At 38.4% G+C, this 20,121-nt stretch overlaps 1 protein-coding gene across 1 annotated transcript in view; it reads left to right on the forward strand.

The window, feature by feature from the left end:
* Window positions 1–15,791: 15,791 nt before the first annotated feature.
* Window positions 15,792–20,121, forward strand: part of LOC124776578 (F-box-like/WD repeat-containing protein TBL1XR1) — a 168,323-nt gene continuing 163,993 nt past the window's right edge. The window contains exon 1 of the mRNA XM_047251625.1: window positions 15,792–15,934. Within this exon, the coding sequence (XP_047107581.1) occupies window positions 15,877–15,934 (58 nt within the window). The 5' untranslated portion in view covers window positions 15,792–15,876. The remainder of the gene's footprint in view (window positions 15,935–20,121) is intronic.

Genomic DNA, 20,121 nt, shown 5'->3' on the forward strand with positions numbered 1-20,121 from the left:
AGTTCCTGTCTCGGTCCAGCACACAGTTTTAATCTGCCAGGAAGTTTCATATAAGTGGTGGACATCTTTCAAAATTCTACAACAGACTGACGTCCACGATAGAGACAGTACTTATATGCAACTATCCTACAGCCTTTCTAGGAAACAGGAATGACCTGCGCTTTTTCCTAACCGATAGATACTCTTCATTGTTCCAGCGACCTACAATACACTATTGCTGGTAGTGGAGCAAGTTCTTTGGCATGAATTCTGTAGAACCCCACAGGTATATCAGTCAGTCTAGCTGCACTTCCACTGATGAACATTTTTAGATGATTTTTCTGTTCCGCAATCGCTTATCTCTGTATTTGAAATTTCGTTATTTGTGCATTGGTTGAAAGGAGGAACTGTATTATGGTCTTCTGCAGTATAACATTTTCAGAAGATCCAATTTAGTATTTCGTACTACGTCCTTCTCCCTGTCTTCCGTGTAGAAGCCAATACAGTTATCGAGTGACTGAATAGACGATGTTGATCCGCTTACTGACTCCACGTAAGATCAGACCATCTTAGAATTTACAGTCAGATCATTGGGAAAATTTTACTTTTTAATTTATCGAATGCTTCTCGCGTCGCTCTGCCCACACTCATTTTGGTCTTATTCTTAGTCTCTTTTTCCCTGTCGCAGTAAATTTCTCACATAGCTATTGAACCACGATGTGCCTGTTCCATTTCTCACGAGCTTGCTCGGTATATACTTGTCCAATACACTTGTAGAATGCTTTTGAGTTTTACCCAGTTGTGCTCTATACCTTCACCTTCAGAGCTCAATATTTGATGATGACTGCTTCGATACTCTGCAATTTGTCTCCTGACACTGTTTCTAATCGCCCTTTTGGTATGTTACACGAACCACAAAATCCTCACAAAAGTTAACATTTAGACCTGCCATTTTAGTAGAGGTGAAGAAGCAGTGACCAATGGCGGCAGACCAGAACAGCTGTTTCTGTACATATGAACCATGTTGACATGGCATACTTGTAAGAAATGCGCGATTTTAGAGGTTGTATACGAAAGCATCTGAAACCGATAAGAGACAGAGTTAAATAAAGCTTTTCAAAACTCAAAACAGCGAGTGGTGGCCTCGTCATTTCATATCCATTACACTGCTTGACAACTGCTAAGGAACAACTTATATTTGCTAAGGAACAATTGCCAATTGCTACAGAACAACTGCCAATTGCTTTGGAACACCCGACCAATGGCAATAAAAGGAAATGTAGAGGGAGGTAATTTTAACTGCTGCGAAGCCTGTACACTAACACTCTGTATGCATTCGGCAGTTCATTCAGTATGGTGCGTGAGGAACATCGTTGTGGGTCCAATAAATTCGGCATTCGGTTATTTGAGAGCCTGCCATCGTGGACGTTCAGTTGGATGGCTCGAAGCCATTCAAAGCATCACTATTGTGACCATAGTAATGGATGTGAACAAAAGTGCCATCTTGAGAATAAAAAAGGCCAGTGAAGTTGGAAACGCTATGCAAAAGCATGTCGGTGGTCATGATGGACCATGACACCGCAAGAGATTTAATATATAGCCCTAGTGCTGACTCCAAGGCACATCGCTACAGACCTTGCAACTACCACCAGTACAGATGACTGGTGGAACCATCTTGCAGCAATTAAATGCTTTGAAGCCTATTAAATACATCCCACTTCAACCATGCCATCATCGAGAGATAACGTAACACAGTATGTTAGATGCAATATGTGCTACATTAACCAAATAACAAGCACTGATTTACTACAAAATTGCTTATGCACACTACAATCATAACTTCTGAAAATTCTACAATACGTACTTCTATTGGCGTCGATAATACACTAAAATTCTGTGTGAAGTATTCTTTGACAGTAATTGTAAATCATAAACACTGATTTGCCACAACACTCGTTAACCGCTGAAAGTTATGAAAAATATACTGTTACAAGTGTCCAAATATTTTAAAAAAATAGACTTGTATCTCCTATAATTATGACATGAAATTAGTTAACAAATGATTTTAAACGAGAATAGGGCTAGTGTCGTCAAAAATTTCTAAAAGAGCACAATTAAATTTAGGCCTACAATAGTACAAGTTTACTGTGACACTCACAAACATTTGAAATTTTACAGTTTATTGCTATACATATACACTAAAATATTAGAACCTTAAATTTCGAATTGGCATTCAAATCTGAGACACATTGTCTCTTACAAATAAAAGAATTCAGAGGTCAGTTTATATATGTAAATAAATGTGTGAATGGTATGGCTTTTTCTTTTACTTAGTTGAATCTCTGACGACTTCTATAATTGTGTGCCAAAGATTAACTCTGCAGGATCAGTTTGTCTCAGTTAAAATATCGAAGATTGCAGATCACCAACAAAGTACATGTTATGATTGGAGCAGTCATTTCACTGGACCTTCAGAAATGAGATATATTTATTGATCATCCATTTTATCATGTATAATGATACGTGGATTATCATATCTTAACACAAAAACCTTAAATAATAGTGTCTCTATACAATTCATACATTAAGTACATAAACAAAAGTAAGTCATACAGATACATATAAAATCATACAGATAATCAAATACATAACCCAAACACATTCTAAGTTTACATTATATCGAGTGACACATGGTTATATTTAACTTAAGTTATGATGTCATCAAAGTCATAAAATTTATGCACTCATCAACACTGTAAAAGCTTTAACTTATAAGTATTTCCTTAAGCTCAATTTTAAAAATATGCAGGTTTGACAATTGCAGTTCTGGCGCCATACATGCCTACTGCAGAGAGTTTAAGTAGATCAGAGATGAGCTTCACCGGAGTGACAACTGATAGCAACGCTCCACACCAGAACAACCTTGATGACACGATGTTTACAATTGATGAGACAATGTCACACATCCCCCAGAGTGACATACCGCTCATGAATGAAATATTGGAGAGTGATTCCAATATGAATGCTTTACAAACACCACTTGGTCACAACACAAACATTGACTTGGGAAGTACAGCAGGCAGAAACCACAGTGGTACAACTGAAGCACTACTATGGCTATTATCTAACATAAAGGTGAAATTTGATGACATGAAACACAATATGAACATCAATTTCAGTGATATGAAACAAGATATTAATACGAAAATTGATAGCTTGACACACAATCTGAACACCGTCACACAAACTCTAAATACAAAGAAACAACAACCAAACAGGTACTCAAGGTTTTGCAACATAAGGTCTCAAGCCATAAAATTTTCGCACTGAAATCGGCGAAAACTTGAATGATATGAAAACACAGGTAAAGCATGAAGTGCTTCCTCAAGTTAACAGTAACATTACGGAGTTAAACCAGATTCTTTTAATAACCGTCACGATCGAGTAGAACAACAGATAAAGAAAATCACAGATGCAAATACAAACATTGAAGCCACACAAAACCAGTTGTGTTCGACAGTAAAAAAGGTAACCACTGTCGTTAACAAACTAAATAAAGACTATGAAGGTGTACCCCTAGCTGTAGAAGAGTTTACTTTAAGGGTAGCAAAATTAGAAGTTGCCTCAGCATGTGCTAAGAAGGAGAGAGGGAAGATCAATGGAAATTTGAGTGATATCATTCGTCAAGCTGAATAAGGAACGTTAGATAAGGGTAATACCATTGCAGAGCAATTAGTAACCGATTGCAAGTTATACACATATGTAGTAGAAAAGGCTATTCAGAAAAAAGAAAATGAAATCGTGAACAAGGTAAACATTAATCTACAAGCCGTGGAAAATAGGATATGCAATCTTTTAGAAGAAAATATTACCGGTTCTCGAAAAATGCATGCAAATAATACACAGGCTACAGTGAACAAAGTACCAGTGACAGTTGTAGAGTGCAAAATGTAAACATACCCACAACTCCAATACCGGAATAATTACCAGCCGGAATTACAGGTAACTACAATAACAAAATAAATATGACCGAAAATGCCATGTGTCTATCAACTATTCTTGCAGACGAAGGTTTGCTGAGACATTGACAGTTTCCTACATACACTACCGAATGAATCCCGTAGTATTTATCAGTGCTTTTCGGCGTGTATTTTCACGCTACAGGTCGGATGTACAGAAAATCAGATTTGTCGTGGGATATACGCAAGGTGATGTGCTTTTATGGACAACTGAAGTGGCCGAAAGTTGCAGCACTTATATCCAATGCAAACGAGCTTTCCTCAACAAATACTGGTCTGAGGCAGTGCAAGAAAGACTCAGACATGAGGTTTTCAACCCTGCACCATTCAATGGCAAATACGGTACTCTATGTGGATACTTTAAAAAATACCCAAACAAGACACGCTGCTGGACGAACCCAATATAGCAGGTAGACGTGTTAGAAATTTTGAACAACTCCAGAGCATGACAATGACAATTTTCTGCCACTGCTTGATTCTATCAACTTATTTTCTGAGGAAAGACCTGTACCCAATGGAGCAACAGAAAATCAACCACAACAACAACATAATTACCTAAATCAGTCAGTAAAATGTGATCTAAATACACAGTAAGCTTGGTACACACGACAGCAAAATTACATACCCAGAGGTAATGAGTAAAGTAATGGGAACGTAAAAAACAAAAGATTTTGAAGAAATTTCCAACACAACAGGGATAATTTTAACAAACGAGCGAATTACAATTCACCATCACAAGGCCAAATGCCGAACATGAATAGAAACAGTCAGCCGCAGCAGCGGCCGACGCGTGGCAACAATGCCACATCTTATGCTGTACTACATCCGACCCTTGGGCAGTAAAATAACTGCACAGCAGCTAATGACACAAACTGGCGAAGTACCCACACAGTGCAACTAACCGAAATTTCTCCATGTAATGGATTAAGTCACATTATGCAATCGGAAAACCCCAACCGGTCGTCGTTAAGCCCCAGGCTATTCCCCAGGCTATTGACCTCTCAGGGAGTGGGGACAAGGCAGAATTATAAACATGTTTTATATGGTTTGACAAACAAGGTGACATCAAGGACGATTTGTATCAGCATGAGTTACATATAGTAGACAAAGTCAAGGAAGAACCAATACAAGCAATCATTAAGATGAAAACATTGACTCACAGTTATTTTAGATACCGGTTAAACTACTAACCTAATGTCAAATGCATTTTTTGTTAATTGAAGAAGAGAGGTAAGTTCCCAACATTTCCTGTCCAAAATTGCAAGGTGCACACTGCTACGGGCAGTAAGACTAAATTAGCTAAACATCAGGCACTTACAAATTGAACATTTTACAGTGAAGAGCAACTTTCTTATAATTGACTGTCTTATTGGTATGGACACGTTTAGAACATAGAAGGCGCAGATTGTCATATACAATGATAAATGCAACTTCCTTTTGTAAAGGATCAGATAAAGCTACTACTACTACTCCTATTACTACTACTACTACTACTACTACTACTACTACTTTTCTATTGATTTAGTCAGAACAAATGATGAAAGTAACAAAAACAAACTAGAGTCAAATCTAGTGGTACAATATTCCTTTCCAGTTGTATTATTTCACAAACAAATTTGATACTGAACAAGAAGCAAACACTGAGGTTAGTTACGACATGGTAGAGCAGAAACGAAGTGAATCTCAGGTACTAAATAAGTTGTAACAACAAGAACTTTTTAGCTTGTTATTTAATGTAATGTCTTCAGTAAGGAGCCAAGAGTAATCAAAGACTATGAATATAAATTTGAAGTCCATCCACATGAAACGTCTTGTGTAATGTCATATCCTATTCCATGGGCAAAACGAGAGGCAGTAAGGGAAGAGATCAATTGTATGACTAAAAGGGAAATTATACAACCTTTATTTTCACCCTACTGTAGTGCCATATTACCAGTAAGCAAACCAGATGGTCCTGTAAGATTAGTTCTCGATGATAGAGGTATCAATAGGATTATAGTACCAGTACACATAAGAGCAGACAATTTGGATGAACAGCTTCTAAAGTTGTACAGTATGAAATATTTCGTATATACAGCATTTGTTTGTGGTGGCAGAAGTTACCAATTCTGTGTTTTGTTTTGGACTGAACATTAGTGCAAGAGTGTTTATATTGCACAAGCTTTTAGGACTAGAATTGCTCAGCTAAGTCCCTGTTCATGTAGATGACATGATAATAGCCACACCCACTTGGTTAGAATATATCAGGCTCACTGAACAGGTGCTTCAACGATTTGCAGATTACGGAGTAACAACCAATTTTAAAAAGTCTAGTTTTGGTAAGGAGAAAGTCTAATTTTTAGGACATGTTGTGTCAGAACAAACTACATTACCTGACCTGAAGAAACTTGATGCCATATACAATTGTCGAGCTCCAAGGAACAAAAAACAACTAAAGGACTTTTTAGGACTACTTTCGTTTTTTTGTAGGTTCGTACCACAACAACTGATGACCAGTGATGCGTTGCTCAACTTGTTACGAAAAAATAGGCTTTGGCTATGAGGTGATAAGCGTCAAGAGAACTTTAATAACATAACTTGGATTAGTCAATGCAAGCATTCATAGCCACCCATACATGTCCAAGGATTTTTGTCTATGCACTGAAGGTAAGGAAGTACCCAAGGTCATCAGTTTTCCTAGTCACACATTATCAGAAGCAGAAAGATCTTACCCTGTTTCAGAATTTTAAAGTTTAGCGGTAGTATGGGCATTGAAGAAGTTTGAATATTTTTTGTGGGGCAAGAATACCAAAGTTCACTATGACCATGAATCCCTGTCATTTCTTTTAACATGTAATCTATTGTGGCATAGATTAACAAAGTGGCATGTATGTTTACAAGAATTCAATATCGAAATCATTTATATCCAAGGAAGTCAGAACGTTATTACAGATGCCTTGTCTCAGAACACTATTAATGCAAGGTACAACACAAAAGTCAGATTATCATAAGTTTTATAAGCAGATGAAAATTATAAAACAGCAAGATCGCAGATGGAGTAAAGTCATGCAGAACCAAGATGAAGGTGGAAAAGTAACTAAATGGTAACAAGAATACAAGGGCATTTCGTTTCATAGGAAACATGAAAAATCTAATCAATGGTGTATGTGTATGCCTGAAGATTACGTCGCCGACTTTATAAGACACACCCAAGAAGTATGGGGACATTATGGAATGAGCAAATGTACTGCAAAAATTGCAACATTTTGTTATTTTCCGAATTTGAGAAGGGAGATCCTACAGGTATTAACAAAGTGTGCAATATGTCAAAAGTCAAAACAGTCCATACAAATATACTGAGCTACACCCAACACTCATAAAAAAAACCTCTAGATACAGTATCCCTGGACATATCTGGTCCCTGTCCAGGAAGTAAAGGAGGAGTAAGATATGTAGTAGCACTATACGATTTTTCTCGAAACATCTCAATATGCATGTCATCAAAAATGCAACAGCCACAAATATCAGAAAGAGAATTGAGGGAGACTATTCGAGAAGAATAGGTCAACCAAAGGTACTACTAACTGACAATGTTTCATATTTCGTTTAGCAAAAGTGGAAACAATCAATGACCTCAGAGGGTATAAAGCACAGGTTAGTATGCCGTTTTCACCCAGAAGCAATCCCAGTAGGACGAGTCTTCAAAGAATTTAACCAGTTTATTAGGACATACACACCTCACAAACACACCCAATGGGTAACATATGTCACTCCTTTCACGCAAGTTGTCAATAACTACATTCTTCAACAGGTTTCACACCTAATGAATTGATGTTCCAGACAAAACAAACGAATGAGTGGGAGTCACCCATACCAGAGGTACCCACTATAGAAATTACACTAAAAGACAAAATCAAACAAGCTATTTGCATGAGAAAACAGGGCCGAGTATAGAAGGAATATTTATAACAAGAAACTGAAACGTGTTCCACAATTTTTTGAAGGGCAACGAGTCCTCTTACGGAAGCATCCTAAATCGACAAAATGAATAATTACTCTATTAAGGACCATATGTAATTTCCAAAATACCATAAACTAGGACATACAGATTAGCCTATGAGAAAACAGGGAGAGACAAGAGTCTCCACCCTCGCAAAGGTATAAATGTCTTTATAGAATGACTAAGCGTGCTAAAATTTTTTTTATGACAAGATAATTGTACATAGTGCACACAACTCTAAGTGTAATTTTTCTTCTGGAGTGTATTTTAAGATAAAGTAATTTGTATAGGCATAAGTGATAATTTTGATTTGTGTATGTAGACACAAAATTAACGGGAATGAGAAGTAACACACCACTTCCTGTGAAGGGAAAGTATCGACAAAATTAGCTTATGGCTCAGCTGTCTGCAGTCAACAATACACGCTGACGTCACTAACAGGAGAGGAGATATTGACCTGTGTGCGTGCCTGACAGACTGGCTGTTTAAGATTCAACCATAATAGGATTGCAATGTGTACCTAACTTAATTGCAAAGTAAACAGAAATATTATGCAAATACGTCTACTGTCTAAGAACTAAGGAACCTATTGATATGTATACACAGAGATTTAATTAAATACTAAGCTGTATACAACATATTTACAACCAAAATAAAGCATTATGAAAAATTATATGAGACATGTAAGCTAAGTGCTAACGACAAAATACCATGAGAGATGTCAAATAATTTTCTTTCCAAGGTAAATGATCATAATGGGTAACAGAATAAACGAATCTCTATGAGTTTACACGAAGTCTGAAAATATCTGGGGATGTATGCAATGATCAAATGTTTCAGTGGCCACCGAGCTACGAAATGCAATTAGTTTTAAGTTAGTTTTAAGTTTTTTATTTCAGTCACCAGTGCATATCACGGCGCAGAAAAAGAGATTTACGCCGAACGTAGCAGGTACCAAATGAAGAAATGGGCCACACCTTGAGTAAACAATTTAGTTATAAGGATAATTATACGGGGCATGTTGTTATAGCAAGTATCGTTTTGCCACACTGTGGCCGCAACGCTGCAGTCGGCGTTCTGTGCATGCACAGTCTGATTCGCCCTTGTTTACGTTGTGTTCTGAGTGTTTAAGATGCCTCCGATAATCGTGAGTCCCGCCGACTGTGAAGTACAGGCTGTTAGAAGATTTCTTAGTGTTAAAGGCCTAAAAGCGATCGATATTCATCATGAGATCTGTGCAGTTTACGGAGAAAACATGATGAGCGATGGAATGGTAAGAAAGTGGGCGAGAGCATTTAAAGATGGCCGCACAAATGTCATGATGAACAACGGAGTGGGCGTCCTTCAGTCGTTAATGAAAGTTTGGCGCAAGAAGTGGACAATAAGGTGAAAGAAAACAGACGCTTTGCGATTTCCTCCTTGCAGAATGACTTTCTTAATGTTTCTGTGCGGTCAGCATCTTCAAGACGACGACGAAATTCAAAACAGTGGTGATGCAGTTGTTAACAAGTCAGGTGGCAGACTTCTATGAGGACTGTATTCAAAAACTGGTACAACGTTATGACAAGTGCCTCAATATTGATGGAAATTGTGTAGAAAAGTAGATTAAGGTACACGCTTTCATGTAAAAATAAAATTATTGAGATATCTTAGCACGTCTTTTTTCAATTTCAAAAAGGTACTTACTTAAATAACACACCTCGTACAAAGGTCATAAGGCAAGTGAAAAATGAAATACATGTAGTCGCAGTGTGTCTCCATGACAATTGTCAATACCTATTTGCTGCAGAGTATACATAAACATTTAAGCATGAGATTTTACAAAAACCAATTAACTTCTTTATCATGTCACATGAAAGCATGAACAATGACGTTTCAGGTATTTGAGAAAGATAAGTATATGATGGTTAAAAGTCATGTTTCACACTAAGTTACATGTGAATTGAAGTAAACATCACTACCACATGAAACAACATGACACTTGGTCAATGATTAGTTGGTACACATTATTTCAGTGAACCAAAGTTGTTTGGCAACTGATCCTTGATTGTACGAGTAACATTTCCTCATAAATTCTCGAACCAGTTGATGAGTATTTCCCTTCTTCCCTCCCAAACAAAGGAGGCGGCGACAAGCATAGTTATTCCAGCTATGCACAATGGTTTAGTCCTATTTCCAATGTTTTTCTCCCTCCTCTACCTAAGAAAGAAATGAGCTCCCATAAGTGATAAAAGCCTATCTATAAAATGAAGCAAAAATGCATCATATGCTTGTATTGTGTCATAAAAATGTGATATGTAATTAATTTGTGTATGTGATGTGAATGAAGATAAGCTGAAGCTCACAAACCAACTGTAGTAACAGAACCTAGTTAATGAAAACTTTATGACATTTTAAAACTTAAAAAATCTATATTCATAGTATAATCGATGGATGGAATGTCAGCCACAGGTATGAGCTATCATGTTATGTATCTCGTTGCAACTCAGTACTTATATAAATTTTCATTGGAAGCCAAACTCTATATGAAAAAAATGAACTTTAATGATAAGCAATTTATACAAATTTTAGGATGTCTATATGTGTCTTTAAACAAGTGGACAGTCTAGTAGGGTGACATGAATGTGTGTGTGCAATGAGATAATTTTTTAGTATCGTGGTTCACAACACTTGGTACATTGACAAATAAATATAATTGTTCGAGCTGGTACTTACCTCATCGACAGATGCTGTTGGACAGGGTGCTCTCCACTGAAAATGCTAGTATGACAGGTATTAATGACGCCTGGGCCTTAAAAATGGAGATCTTCTGCCACAGCGTCGGATTTTGAACAATAAGCACACACCCATTGCACCCAGAATGAAGACAAAAGATGTAGCAATTCTTCAATATGTGACACTCGGGTGAAAGTGTGACACTCCGTGTGAAATCCACGCATGTGCGACAACAGCATCTAACATGTTGATTGTTGGTAACTAGTTCTTGCCGCCAAATCAGCCAGTGCGCCAGCACAAAACCTGGCAGCGAGAATGAAGCAAACTGGACGTTCTTGTTAGCACACTAAATTTAAATATGTAATGGACTCTCATGTTATGTATATAATCTTTTAATTTCTTATACAGTTCTAACATACATAGGATACGCTGATATGTCCATTCCATTAAATAAAAAGAAGAAGCCAACAATAAAGGGCATTGATCCCTATCAGCAAATGAAAATACAAGAAAACACTGTACATCTCCATACCATGTCAACGTACAATGTGGGGGCAATTGTATAAGTACTTGATGAAAGACCCCCAGGATGCTGCAAAGTTAATAGTTATTTAAGAACAAAACAAAAATGAAGCGACGATTGAACAGAAGCATTAGCAAATACTTGTATGTTAGTTATGAATGCATGGTAAGGCGCAGACAAATGAAAATACATCCTTTTTTTCACTCTCGTTTTTGTACAGTTTTTAGTTTTAGAGAGACACTCTAAGACTCTCTTATATGTAGAAGGATGATGAGGATGTTCGATTTTAGATATGAACTATTACGATCTCGATGTATCATACGTATGCATGAATAATACGATGTTAAAAAACAGTATCAAGCATTTTATTTATTGAAGTGAAGAGGAAAACTATAGGACGCGGATTTTCGTGATTACTATAAGCGCTGGTGTTTCCAGAGTCCGCCGCAGCCTGCAGCTTCAGCTAGAAGGTTAGCAAAGTGCGATCGCCAAAAAAAAAAAAAAAAAATTAAGATAAGCACAGACATTTTAATAAAGCAATCACATTCAGTCATATCTATTTAATAATTTTTTTATTACACTTCATGGTGGATGGGTTACATATCCCAACTACTTTAAACAATCTTATGATGCACTAAAATGGGATAAACACATGATTAATATTTAATAATTTCCCAATCAAGACTGTTTTCATTCTGACATAAGGGCTGAAAGCAATGTTTGAACTGTGGAATGAGATATTGTGTTTTTTTTAAAGGAGAAAATTCACTCTCTGGCAGAATTCCAGAAACACAGATCTTCTATTCATAATGTCTTACTTCAGTGATATTTTTTAGAAACTAAATATCCTTAACACTTCACTTTGAGGTAATCAGGTAACTGAACTATCTTGGAATGAAAATATGAAGGGTTCATGAAGAAGTTAGAACTGTGGCAAAACTGAATGGAAAGTGCCATGCTAGATAAGTTCTCTGCTCTAGAGTTACTGTTGGAGGACACAGATATTCCACTATTTCCAGTGAAGATAAAAGTCTACCTTCTTCATCATCCTGCAGCACTGACAATTCACTTCGAAAAATATTTCGTTGTCGATTTTGATAAACTGAATTGGATTAAAGGTCCATTAAGACATACTCCTGGACCATAATGTCTAAATATAAAAGAGCAAGAACAGTTTGTATTCTCACTTGTGATACCTCACTGAACAGCAGATTTAAGAATATGTTTCTTGGAATTGTAGACACATATATGCAAAGAATTCCCAACACCAAGCCAAAAAGCAATGGCGATTCTGATTCATTTTGCAACAACATACTCATGCGAGCCTGGTTTTTCAGCTTTGGTAGCTATGAAGTTGAACTACGTTTAAAAGCTAAATGTAAGAAAAAGAACTGTGAGTCACTGTTTCCTCTATGCCTTGAGAAAATTTATTTTCAAAAGCAACCTCATCTGCAACAAGGAACATTATAATTTGAATTTTTAATGCTCCTTTAGTCATTATTTGCTAAATTGTAAATATTGCAAATGTTGTTCATTTTGAAGTTTTCAAAGGGATGGAAATGTGGTAAAGATAATGAATATGTTCCATGTTTTCGTTATAGTAATAGATGTTGCATAAAGTCCTTCTAAATTGAATTTGGGAAAACAGAGAACAAGGAAAACAAAATATGAGAAAAAGACTATTTTTGTTATCAAAATCGGCCGTGGAGGCTCTTGATATTATTTTTCCACATGAAAGGGGTAGGGGGGCGGGAGCAGAGGCAAAAAAGGTTAAGGACCACTGCCGTTAGTGGAGCAGCCAGTGAAAGACATGTGTACCCCATTTAGACATGGCCTGGGAAACTAGATTGCCAATCTGTTCTGAAGCAAGCGTGTTGATTATGTTCAAACCAATAAGTTTTATATAATGACTGATGCTAACCTAAAAAATTCTGGATTATTTTCCCCAGTTTTCGGATCTCCAGGAGGGGGCTGTTTTAGCAGACCCATATGGAAACATACTAATGTTGGAAATGCCAGACCTCTGTCCATCCACACATATAACTACCAGTCACTTGTGGATCAGCGTAACACTAAGTGAAACGGAGGAGCAATTAGAAAAATCAAATGATCTGTTGTTGACCTCAGTTAAGAATGTTTTAAAGGGGAACAGTGTGTAATACTAAACTCAGGTAAAGTTCTGTACCAGTGAGGAGAATCAGATGGAAGAAAAAGTGTTGTAAGGTTCCTAATAAAGACGAGAATAATTTATAAGATATCGGCAATAGATCGAACAACAAGTAGAACAGCACCAACTTTTATAAAAATATCACAGAGATACAAGTTACAACTATTGCAAACCTGTGGTCGTACTTCATGTTATTCTGAAAATGTATTGGAAGTGTTTTATGAGAACGGAAATTCTGAACATGTAGACAGGGCTGTCACTTTTAACTTTTATTTTGGGGGTGTAAAATCTCAACGTTCGGGGTGTAAATCACAAATTTTGCATAAAAAAAACAAAGAGATTTTTATGTATGTTGTCTTGGAATATGTGAGAGAAAGGAAGGCTGCAAAACGCGTTTTCAGTTTGCTGAAGAGTCATGTGCTCAATATGTACACATATTTGGGGACGTAAATCCCAAAATTAACATGAAAAACTAGGAGATATTTCTGTAGGTTATGTTGGAATAAGTGAGAGAAATGAAAGATGCGAAAGGCTTCTTTAGTTACCTGAAGAGAATAATTTGTTCAAAATGAACACTCTTTTTTTAGAAACGCTGCAATAGATAGTAGACATCGTAAATTCCGAATATGAGACTCTGAATGAAACTGATTTTAGTATCACAAACCAGAACAATGTACTCAAAAATATTTTCATTTTAAACCAATTTAATACTGGTAGAGACCATAAACTGGTAAGATCGAAAATGGTCATGAACATCCATCAAGAAAGAAGGAGACTAATATTTGTGAAAAAACAAATTACCAACATGTATAAATTAAGTGAAAAAGAAATAGAATGCATGAGGAATCTTCAGATGAGGTTAGAATAGCCACCAGAAGTCCTGTAGATGCCTGTCTTCAAAATTATTTGGAAGGAGAAGGGAATTAGAATAAATGGGTAAAGGCTCAGTGACTTGAGATTTGCTAGGAAAGTACTAAGTTTAGCAAATAATATGATGGAACTGTAGCTCTCCATAAAGGATTCATAACATGAAACTTCCTGGCAGATTAAAACTGTGTGCCGGACCGAGACTCAAACTCGGAACCTTTGCCTTTCACGGGCAAGTGCTCTACTAACTGAGTTACCCAAGCACGACTCACTCCCCGGCCTCACAGCTTTAATTCCGCCAGTACATCGTCTCCTACCTTCCAAACTTCACAGAAGCTCTTCTGCGAACCTTGCAGAACTAGCACTCCTGGAAGAAAGGATATTGCGGAGACTTGGCTTAGTCACAGCCTGAGGGATGTTTCTAGAATGAAATTTTCACTCTATAGTGGTGTGTGCGCTGATATGAAACTTCCTGGCTGATTAAAACTGTGTGCCGGACCGACACTCGAACTCGGGACCTTTGCCTTTCGCTGGCAAATGCTCTACCAACTGAGCTACCCAAGTACGACTCACCCCATCCTCACAGCTTTAATTCCGCCAGTACCTCGTCTCCTACCTTCCAAGCTACCTCTCGGACAGCTCAGAGAGTTCTGGCAAAGGTCACTCCGCCGACTCACTAAGAAGGATCGGAAAAGAAGGAAAGACATAAATGCAACGGCAAGAGTTCAAATTGTTGTCAAAAGATAAAGACTCTAAAATGGAAATGAGCAGTACATCTCGGACGAAGAAATGACGGAAGATGAACAAAGACAGTACTCGAGTAGATTCCAAGAGAAAGTCGAATACCACCAGGCAGACCAGTCGATCGCCGTGATAAAAAGCTGAAGAAAGAGTAAAGATTAAAGAGGCTTAAGATTAAAGAGGCTACAACTCATAAAGACTGAATAGTGTTTATGGTGAATATGGTCTATGGAACAAGTAAGTAACTACCGAAGGAAAAATAGTTGATATGTAACCTTGTTTATAGGAATATGTTTTTCTTTTGAGTCTTAATATTAAGAAAAATGTTATTTGATGAGAAATATTTACGTAAACTGAAAATTAGTCTAAAATTCATGATACGTTAAGAAATATAATTCTATATTAATTAAAATAAATCTGTAATACCTTTACAGCTAGAAATCTGGAAGATTTGGGCATGTACAAAATCATTTTGTGTTGAATGAAGCTTTATCGCTATTATTAGTGTTATTAACTTTAGCAGTGCAACTATTTATTAACCGATGCAAAACTCTACTGGATAAAAGCTTTTGTTCTTTTAGTAGGGTTATTTTTGCTTATAATTTTACGTTTTGATGTCGGTTTTCGTATACAGTCGCCCTGTATGACTTAAAACATCAATATACCTTAAAATACGTGAATTTATATAAATTGAGAATGAACTACGTATTATGCACGTTTTTCTGCAGATCAGGCCAGGTCCTATGACTCTTCGGCTTCCCGAAATAAACGTATTGGTAAACATCTTTGGATTCAGCAACGTTAGTAAACTAACTGACTCTTTGGCTGTAGTATTTAATGTTTGTGTTTATCGGTTGTGTTCAAATGAAGTGAGATATACGACACAATGAGTTTTTCAAGTGACGAAGTGAATTTCTTGGTATACCGGTATCTACAGGAGTCAGGTAATCTTTTCTTATATTTTGAATTAATTTTCTGCAACCACTGCTTAGCGGTTTGTTAGAGTATGCACAAATGAAAAGAAAATCAGAGAATTTTTTGGTATATCTTCAAAAATCCTCTAGGACTTATTACCATCGGAAAACAAATTAAACAATTTATCTATATACAGAAATTTAAAGTTGCGACCATAATTTTCAACACACAAGTACCCATTCACGGCGGAATAAATTTAATTCAAATATGGAGTGAGAAGTAACTAAGTGTGTGAGGGAATTGTTTATCCATGAGGGCGGTGGGGAGGTAAACAATCGTAGGCAGTTAGCGCCAATAACAGCAGCGATACTGATAATTTATTTTGAATAAAAATTCTTATAACTGGACCAGTTGTCATTGTCACTAATGGTTTCTTATTTTTCGCTTGTAAACTGACATAACCTGTTCAGGTGTCCTACCAAATATTTGTATATTGGCCACTTTTAACTACGGTGTAGAGGCTGGTGTTACACTAACAGCTCAAGAAATTGTCAAACTTATATTACAGAGACATCGATGTTGGTCAAATATTAACAAGAATTTTCAGCCATATATCCATTTCTCCAACTTAATTGCCCTTATTCATTAATTGTTGTACTACTCCTTGGCTGTTAACATACATGCTGTGTACCAAGTAAACCATTAAAAAAAAAACAAGTTACATTCAGTCACTAATCTATGCACGGTACTTATCAAAGCCCGGGGGCTTATCTTTGGCTGCTTAGCTATCAGCTTATATGTTTTTTAGAGGTAATCACTGCTCTATGCACAGAGTGGTTTCAAAGTTTTTAGATGAAATGTAGAAATACTTAATTCGTTTCACAGCATATTTTCACAAAATATTTCAATGTGGTTTATTGTCAGTTTTATGAATGTGACGTAGTCATGGCAGTAGCAATGACTAAATGGGCAAAACTAGTAAACCAGTAACTTGTTTCGCATATACCACACCCTTTACTTTGTGGCATCGAAATGAATTCAAGTATGAGTAGTTGTAGGTAATTTACGTAATTCATTGTTCAAGATGAAGTTTGTGTAATTTTGTAGCAACATAGTTTTTTTTTAACACACTGTTTGGGACAGGCTGTAACATGTGAAATTAAATAGTGAAAAATATATGATGCAGTAACAACAACATAAAATAGGATACATTGCTACTTACCAAATAGAGGAGACATTGATTGGCTGGAAGTCACATTTCAAAGTAGACTAAGCTATTGGAGCCCCTTGCACGAATCCGCCCGGGGGATTAGTGTTGAGGTCTGGTGTGCCGGCCAGCCTGTGGATGGCTTTTAAGGTAGTTTTCCATCTACCTTGGCGAATGCGGCTGGTTCCCCTTATTCTGCCTCAGTTACACTATGTCGGCAATTGCAGCATGAACACTGTCTCCACATATGTGTACACCATAATTACTCTACCATGCAAACATTTGGGGTTATCCTCATCGGGGGGATGGTGTGAGACGTTGCCGGGTTAGGGGGGGATGCCCACTGGGGGCCGAACTGTACAATAACCCTGGGTTCGGTGTGGAGCAGCGGTGGGGTGGGTGGATTGCTGTGGCCTGATGTGGGGTTGTGAACCACTGAGGACTATGGCGGGACGAAGCCTCTCCATCTTTTCTAGGTCCCCGGTTTAATACACAATACACACAAGCTATTGGACAAAGTGTTTCCTCAGACATAAAAAGTCCACACACACACACACACACACACACACACACACACACACACACACACACACACACACAAGTGTACATATGGTCACTGTCGTCTCTGGGCACTGTGGCTTAACAATGGTAAACAGCAGTCTCAGCTGTCAGCTGAGGTGATTAGTGGGAGGAAGTGGGGGGGGGGGGGTTACAGAAGAGACATGGGGTTGGTAGGCAGAAGAAATATGGAAAAGTGTGCAACAATGTGATGGAGACAGAATGGACTGCTGTTATGTGCAGTATAAGGTGGCTGTGGTGGGCTGGAGTGGGAGCAAGGGAGGGGTAGGTTAGGTTGAGCTGGGACTAGCTGTCGGGGCTACAGGAATGACGTCTGTTGTAGTTGTAATTTTCACCCATGAAATTCACAGGAATTGATGTTGGTGGGAAGAATCCAGATAGCACAAACGAAGTCACACACACCATATTGGGTAGCCTGATTGGCAACTTATTGGCCCTACTGTCTCTTGACCACCAAGGATATTTCTTGTTTCAGGGACTGATCAAAGATAAGTGTCAATCCAGGTAGAGAACATGATTGATTTGCTTCCTGTCTTGAGGTATCTGAGTTATGTGTGGAATGCTATTCAGTGACTGTGCAGGGGATGGGAGGTGACTGTGCGGGGGATATAGTTTCTCGACAATGTGGATGGTAAATTTCGTTCTGTGAATGCCTCAGCAAGAAGCTTGGTGTATTTGGAGATGGACTGCTCATCACTAAAGGTGCAAAGACCATCTGTGGCTAGGCTATATGGAATGGACTTCTTGGTGTGAAGTGGGTGGAAACATCTGAAATGGAGGTATTGTTGGTGATCGGTAGGTTTTATGCGGCCTAAGGTACTGATGTAGCCATCTATGAGATAGAGGCCGATATGTCAGAGATAGCTTCATGGGCTGAGGACAACAAGGTGAATGGAGTAGATGATGATGAGGTTCTGGAAGAATGTGGGTAGGGTGTCCTCACGCAAGATCCACTGAACCTGAAGCAGGTGAGGAGTTTGGGATTCTGGATGACCAGCAAGTATTCCTCTAGATGTCCCACTAATTGATAGGCATAGGATGGTACCGTGTGTGTACCCAAGGCTGTAGTGTGGATTTGTTTGGATGTGATGCCTTCAAAGGGGAAGTGATTATGGCTGGGGATATAGTTGGTCATGGTGACTAGGAAGGAGGTTGTACATTTAGTCAGTTGGACGTTGGAAAAGGCGGTGTTCACTGGCATCAGGGCTATGGTATTTTGCCACACACCCTAACTGCCCAGTTTCCTCATCCATCCCTATACCATACGTATACCAACACCTTACCCATGGCTCATATCCTTGCAGTAAACCCAGGTGCAAGTCCTTTTCCATATGTCCTTCATCTACCGCCTATGCCAGTCCTGTCACAGGCATCTCATACCCCATAAAAGCCAAGGCCACCTGTTAAAGCAGTCTTGTGGTCTACAAATTTAGCTGCAACCACTGTGCAGCATTCTACTTATGCTGTCTATCCTCACAGTTGAGTGTTGCCAAACTGCCAATGAAGCAGCTGGGCCATCCAGTTGCCAAGCATGCTGCCCAGCATGGTGTATTTGACTTCAACAACTGCTTCACAGCCTGTGAGCAGCACGGGTGAGCAGCCGGGTGTTAGTGTCCAACAGGCACAATATTTTTGCAAGCGACCACATTGCCTTCATCAGGTGCACTGACGAACTGATTGCCGAGGCGCTGGCACTAGGCTTTTATCTCCTACCCTCCAGGTGTTCCAAACGCGGTCCACACTCAGGTGCAGAGCTTCTACCATCTGTTCCGTTTGCAATTTGCACCCAAGGGCATGTGATGGCGGCATCTTCTTAGGATATCTGCCTTTTCTTGATGTCAGTTCATGGTGGGATGTCTTCTTTCTCCTTTTAAACATGCCAAAATATTGTGCCCATTGGACACCAACACCCACGTGTCCACCCATGAACTCTGCCATCATGAAGTATGCCACGAGAAATCGAACAATCATGTCACATACCTTTACAGGGAGGAGAAGTATCGCTGCATGAAAAGGCTTGACAAGCTGCATTACCAGAGAAGCCATTTACTGAGTGCATTTGCATTCCTTATGGGATGCCATGAAAAGTGTGTGCTGCCGAACTGCGCCAAGATGACACATCACATTGATTCAGCAGCAGCCAGAAGAATCAAGAAACATGCCAGCCTAGGCATGGTTCGTGAAAGAATTATGTTTTGCTCACTGTTGGCTAGACTCAACTAACAGAGAACTTCACAAACTCCTTCTACAGCTGGCCAACCAGGTCAACTCCTGAACATGGGAATGGATTGACTGTGTCACATGAGCAGACTCTGCACAAAGAAAGGCCACTGTGCATCAGACATCAAAATTAGAGCATTTATCAGATCTTCTGAGGCTCCCTGCAAGACTATCATCAATCTCAGGGCCAGGCAACTGGATGAGGACACG

Source organism: Schistocerca piceifrons, chromosome 2 (genome assembly GCF_021461385.2).
Source record: "Schistocerca piceifrons isolate TAMUIC-IGC-003096 chromosome 2, iqSchPice1.1, whole genome shotgun sequence".
Classification (NCBI taxonomy): domain Eukaryota; kingdom Metazoa; phylum Arthropoda; class Insecta; order Orthoptera; family Acrididae; genus Schistocerca; species Schistocerca piceifrons.